Source organism: Penaeus vannamei, chromosome 11, assembly GCF_042767895.1.
Source record: "Penaeus vannamei isolate JL-2024 chromosome 11, ASM4276789v1, whole genome shotgun sequence".
Lineage (NCBI taxonomy): Eukaryota > Metazoa > Arthropoda > Malacostraca > Decapoda > Penaeidae > Penaeus > Penaeus vannamei.
The window spans coordinates 14,606,105-14,611,104 of NC_091559.1; the positions used below are offsets into that span (position 1 = coordinate 14,606,105).

Here is a 5,000-nt window from a genome sequence, read left to right on the forward strand (position 1 = left end):
AAGAAGTGAAAACATATACAAAAAAACAATAAAAATGATAGGCATAATTTAAAATACCATACATTGAGACATTAAATAGTAAAAGATAAGATCGTTAAAACAATATAACGCAAACACGTGGTTGCCCAATTTACTACTCCTTGCGGGGGACAAGCTTGAAATCTAGGGGGCGCTACCAATTTTTGGGGTAACTCCTTTAAAACAGGTCACGACAGTGGGACCCCTTCCAACTCACCTTCCAGGTCAGAGAAGCTGTTTCCCACCTGCACTCTCAACTTCCTATCAGCAATTAAGCTTTCCCTAAATGTTGGCAGTGCTCCTCTGAAACCAATGTCGTACAGCTTCATGAGCTTGCCATGCTTCTAGGTAGTATCAAAAGCTTCTTCGAGGTCAAAAAAGACTGATAACATGTGACTTCACTTTGCGAAGGAATTTTGTATAACAGTCTCCATCCTCACAAGGACATCTGTGGTCGATCTCAAATAAAACCCTTATTGGTACGAGTGAGCACATTTTCCTTTTCTAGTAGCCATGTCAACCTGAAGTCTACCATTTTCTCCATAGCTTGCAGATGCAGCCGATGAGAGAAATCGGTTTGTAATTCCCTAGTTTGGAAACATCCTTGCCAGCTTTAGGAATAGGAGTGATTGTAGCCTCTTTCCACGTGGACGGCGCCGTGCCCTCCCCAGGATCCTATTGGACAGATCCAACAGGAACTTCCGGGAGCTCGTCGACAAATGAGACGCCATTTGGCAAGGAAAATTGCCACTTCCGGGGCAGAGCCGCAAAGCAGAGTCCGCCTCCCCATGCAAGAATGAATATGAAAATGTGCACAAAGTAACATTTATTTCTTTCAGAACGTCTTTGAGAGTGAATATGAAAATAACAGAATACTTGCTTTATGTTGTTATAATGCCCCAATGAAGAGAAAAATGACATCATCTGCTGGGCATCTCAAAAGCATGAATGCAAACACATACTTGATGTCAATACATTAATAAAAGATTCTTATGTATAGAGATTTCTTCACGATTTTAAGGGAAATCTAGCAAAATAACACCGAAGGCGTATGAAACATGTTTCAGCCGACTTCTCGCCCCTGGAAACAAGATATGACATCAAAACCAGGATCCTGAGACAAAAATAGGTGGAGTTTTAGTTGGATGATGTTATCCTTTCTAAGTCTCTAGAGTCTCTGGTGGTTAATCTCAACTATATATATATATATATATATATATATATATATATATATATATATATATATATATATATATATGAGTGTGTGTGTGTGTGTGCGCGCGTGTGCGTGTGCACACTTCATATGAATTTGTACCTACATTGTGTGTGTGTACTCATGTTTTCATATGAATTTGTATTTACATTGTATGTGTGTACTCACATCTTCATATGAATTTGTACGTACATTGTGTGTGTGTACTCATGTCTTCATATGAATTTGTACCTACATTGTGTGTGTGTGTGTGTGTGTGTGCGTGTGTGTGCATGTTTTCATATGAATTTGTACCTAAATGCACGTATGCAGAACTACTGTGGGTGGCGAGGACGAAGGGGCAGCGAGCCAGGCCGCGAGCCCCAGCGCATTCCTCCTCAGCCGAAGCCACAAGGCCCTCGTTAACCCAGACAAAGCCCGGCCCTTGCGATAGGTCAGCGCAGCGTCGCCGGCCCGAGCGCGAATCCAACTCGGGGATCGAGTGTCAGCCTTCGCGCGGCCGCCGCCCCGCGCCCCCCTCCGCCGTGACGCAATCGCTCATCGCTGTGGAGAAATCGCTGACGTTCCGGTGCCTGGCGACTTGGGCTTCGGGTAGGCCTATTGCCCGGTTCTTTGAAGTGTTCGAGATAAGGCTGATGTAACATCTAGGGTGCTTACGTTATACAGTGAGATATCACGTGTCTTTTATCAGTGGCTTTTATCCGGTTGTTTACCTGTGTATTCATGCTTCCCTTTCGCGGAAAGGATATGTAGTTAGATAATGGATAGATAGAGAATGAGAGAGAGAGAGATAAACAGAAAGAGAGAGAGATTTAGCGTGAAAGAGACAGAAATAAAAGCACTTGATGACGCATGCACACACTGCAGGCAACAGACACAGCATATTTCCTTGTTTACTGAATGAAGGTTAATGTTTTTCTCCTGTATCACTCGAATTCTTAATTTGCCTATTCTAGTTTCGTCTTTTGTCCTTTTCCTCCATTTGTTACGGTGTTATTCATCGCATTTGTTTACTGTTGTTTTCTTCTCGCAACTGATCTTCACTTTTTGTTTGTTGTTTATGTAAATGTATCTGCCTTGTGCTTTGATTTTTATTTATGCAACATTTTATGAATAGCGAAGTGCGGAAGAGGACTATCAATGCACTCGTCTGATTCATCGGAAGGCGGAGGAATGTGTCACTTTCTTCCACGTTCAAATTATGCAACATTGTAATTTGAAGTGAAATTGCATGTTGTTCCCCCGTAGAGTTTGTTGCGATTTGCCCTTCCATTTGTTGTCTTACCCTCTGTATGTTTTTTTTTTCGATCTTCTTCTTATTTGTTTTATTCTCCTTATCATCATAGTGTTGGCTACGCGTGTAGGTGAGATCAAGCTCTTTTCGACCTGTCATCCTATATTTAAGGTCATCCATAAATATTTAAGGAGAGATTATTTCTCCGTGATTTAGGTTTGAGTGATTCTCCTTAAAGACAGGCTAATTTAGGTAACTCAATCGGAATTTGGTTTATGCACAGGACAGAAATATGCGACTCATAGTTCAGAATATATTCATGCATACTTACAAAACGTACAAAAATATCTTATCGTTATGAAATAATGATATGGTGACAATAGGAGCTGGTGATGAGGATGCAGATGGGGTTGGATGAATGAGATATCAGTCTCGTCACACAGGACGACAGGAATGTGATGCTTCATGATGGAATGGCGGCCATGACAGTATTTACAGGTGATTCGCAGTGATGTGTGGTGACGTCGGTGAGGGTGGAAGGCGGGGAATGCGGCGCGGCTGAGATCGGTGTTCCTCCTCGGGCGGGAGGAGCTACTCCACCTTGGCGTGGCTCCACAGGACTCGCAGGGCCCTGCCGGCGAACCGCTTGGACGCCCTGAGGGCGGCGCGCGCGAGGGCCACGACGGCCCAGCGCAGCAGCAGGAGCACGGCGACGGCGGCGACGGCCAGCACGGCGGCCACGTCCAGCAGGAGGTACTGGTAGAGCGGCATGGAGGCCGCGGCGGACTGCAGGTGCGGGGCGCCGCCGTAGCGCATCACGTGCTCGCTCCAGTACACGGCGCGCGCCAGGGGCGTGGTCTCCTGGTCGCGCAGCATGAGCGAGCGAGCGCGCACGCGCGTGCGGAAGCCGTCGTCCTCCACCACGGCCGTGATGGCCTCCACCAGGTCGTCCTCCGTCATGGTCTCGAGGGTGAGCTCGCGCCCCAGGCCGAGGGTCACCGCCTGGCGCACGTTCAGGTGCTGGTCGCTCATGAGCGGCAGGCCGACGACGGGCACGCCGTGGTACACGGCCTCCTGCATGGACGACAGGCCGCCGTGCGTCAGGAAGGCGCGCACGCGCTCGTGGCCCAGCACGTCCTGCTGGGGGAACCAGGGGCGGGTCAGCACGTTGGGCGGCAGGCCGGGCACGGCGGCGCCCTCCCACTTCCACAGCACGCGGTACGGCAGCCGAGCGAAGGCCCGCACCAGGGTGTCCCGCACGGACGCCGGCAGTTGCTCGCTGCGGATGGCGGAGCCCAGACTGAAGAAGACCGCGGGCGCGTCGGAGGCGTCCAGGAAGCGGCGCAGCTGGGCGTCGTGCAGGGCGCGGGCGGGCCGGCAGTGCATGGCGCCCACCTCCACCACGTTGGGCAGCAGCGGCCGGGGGTGGCCCAGCGAGTAGTGCGAGTTGACCAGCACCAGCGACACGTTCTTCTCCACCTCGGACAGGGACACTGTGGGGTCGCCCAGGAACCGCTGGACCACGCCGTCCAGGCGGCTCAGCACCAGCTGGCTGCGGAGGTGCGGGCTGATGAACCTGCGGGAGAGGGAGAGAGGGCGTTAGACGCGGGGCGGGGGAGAGGGGGCGGGGTCATGAGATTGCACGGCAGGGAGGCTGCATGACTGCATGAGCGGCGGGGCGAGAGCTCACCTTACGAGGGTGTTCAGTGTGCGCTGCCACAGCGTCATGTGGGTGTCGTAGGGCAGGTACTGGTTGGGCACGTAGGCGGGGTTCTCGGGGTTGCCCAGCAGGTCGGCCGTCCACGGCGTCAGGCCGGACGTGGTGACGTAGATGAAGGGCGCCTTGAACTTGTGCACGAAGGCCAGGCCGCACTCGTTCATGAAGGCGGGCAGCAGCACCAGGTCGGGGCGCTCGGCCCAGGCGGCCTGCAGCGCGGGGTCCCGCAGGAAGGCGTCGCAGTACTCGGGCAGGTGCCGCACCACCTTCTTCATGACCTGCGAGTTGACGTCCTTGCCGCCGCTGGCCTCGCGCATGCGGAACACGTCGAAGCCCCCGGTCACCTTGCGCACGACGTCCCAGGCGTCGGCGGCGACCAGGTCGGTGAAGGGCAGCGCGGAGCCGTTGGCGGGGGCGGCGGAGGCGTGGAGGGAGGCGATGGTGACCTGGTGTCCTCGCTGGGCCAGCCTCTCGGCGAGGGGCGTCAGGATGTTCTTGTGGGAGGCGGAGCCCAGGGGCAGCACCATCAGCACCCGGGAGCCCTCCGCAAGGGCGGCTGCCAGAAGGAGCGTGAGTAGCACCCTCATTACGATATCAAATAGAGAGTTTATGCAGAGAAAAATGTCGTTCGTTCACTTTGTTTACTATTCCAGTTTCCTTGTCCTTTTTTTTCTTCCACTCGAGTAAACAGTCGAAATGCCAAGGGCGCTGTGTTGCAGTGCAGGGCAGAAGCATCTGAATACCCGAGGCCGGGCGAGCGGGCTTATATGAGGCTCCTCCCCGGGCGCGGCGGGGAGGAGCCAGATGCCCCCATTGGT

The 5,000-nt window shown here is 52.7% G+C and overlaps 1 protein-coding gene across 1 annotated transcript; it reads right to left on the reverse strand.

The window, feature by feature from the left end:
• Nucleotides 1-2,764: 2,764 nt before the first annotated feature.
• Nucleotides 2,765-4,929, reverse strand: LOC113808550 (UDP-glycosyltransferase UGT5). Its single transcript, XM_027359976.2, has 2 exons — nucleotides 4,156-4,929; nucleotides 2,765-4,041 (listed from the first exon to the last, which is right to left on the reverse strand). The coding sequence occupies exons 1-2, from the start codon at nucleotides 4,767-4,769 to the stop codon at nucleotides 3,057-3,059; spliced, it is 1,599 nt and encodes a 532-aa protein (XP_027215777.2). The 5' UTR covers nucleotides 4,770-4,929; the 3' UTR covers nucleotides 2,765-3,056.
• Between the last annotated feature and the right edge of the window lie 71 nt (nucleotides 4,930-5,000).

What these genes read in the sequence shown, in the direction of transcription:
- LOC113808550 (XM_027359976.2), bottom strand. Translation starts at nt 4,769, where the DNA reads ATGAGGGTGCTACTCACGCTCCTTCTGGCAGCCGCCCTTGCGGAGGGC. An exon ending in ACACTGAACACCCTCGTAAG is followed by an intron (nt 4,042 to 4,155) that starts GTGAGCTCTCGC and finishes CCTCTCCCGCAG; the next exon opens with GTTCATCAGCCCGCACCTCC.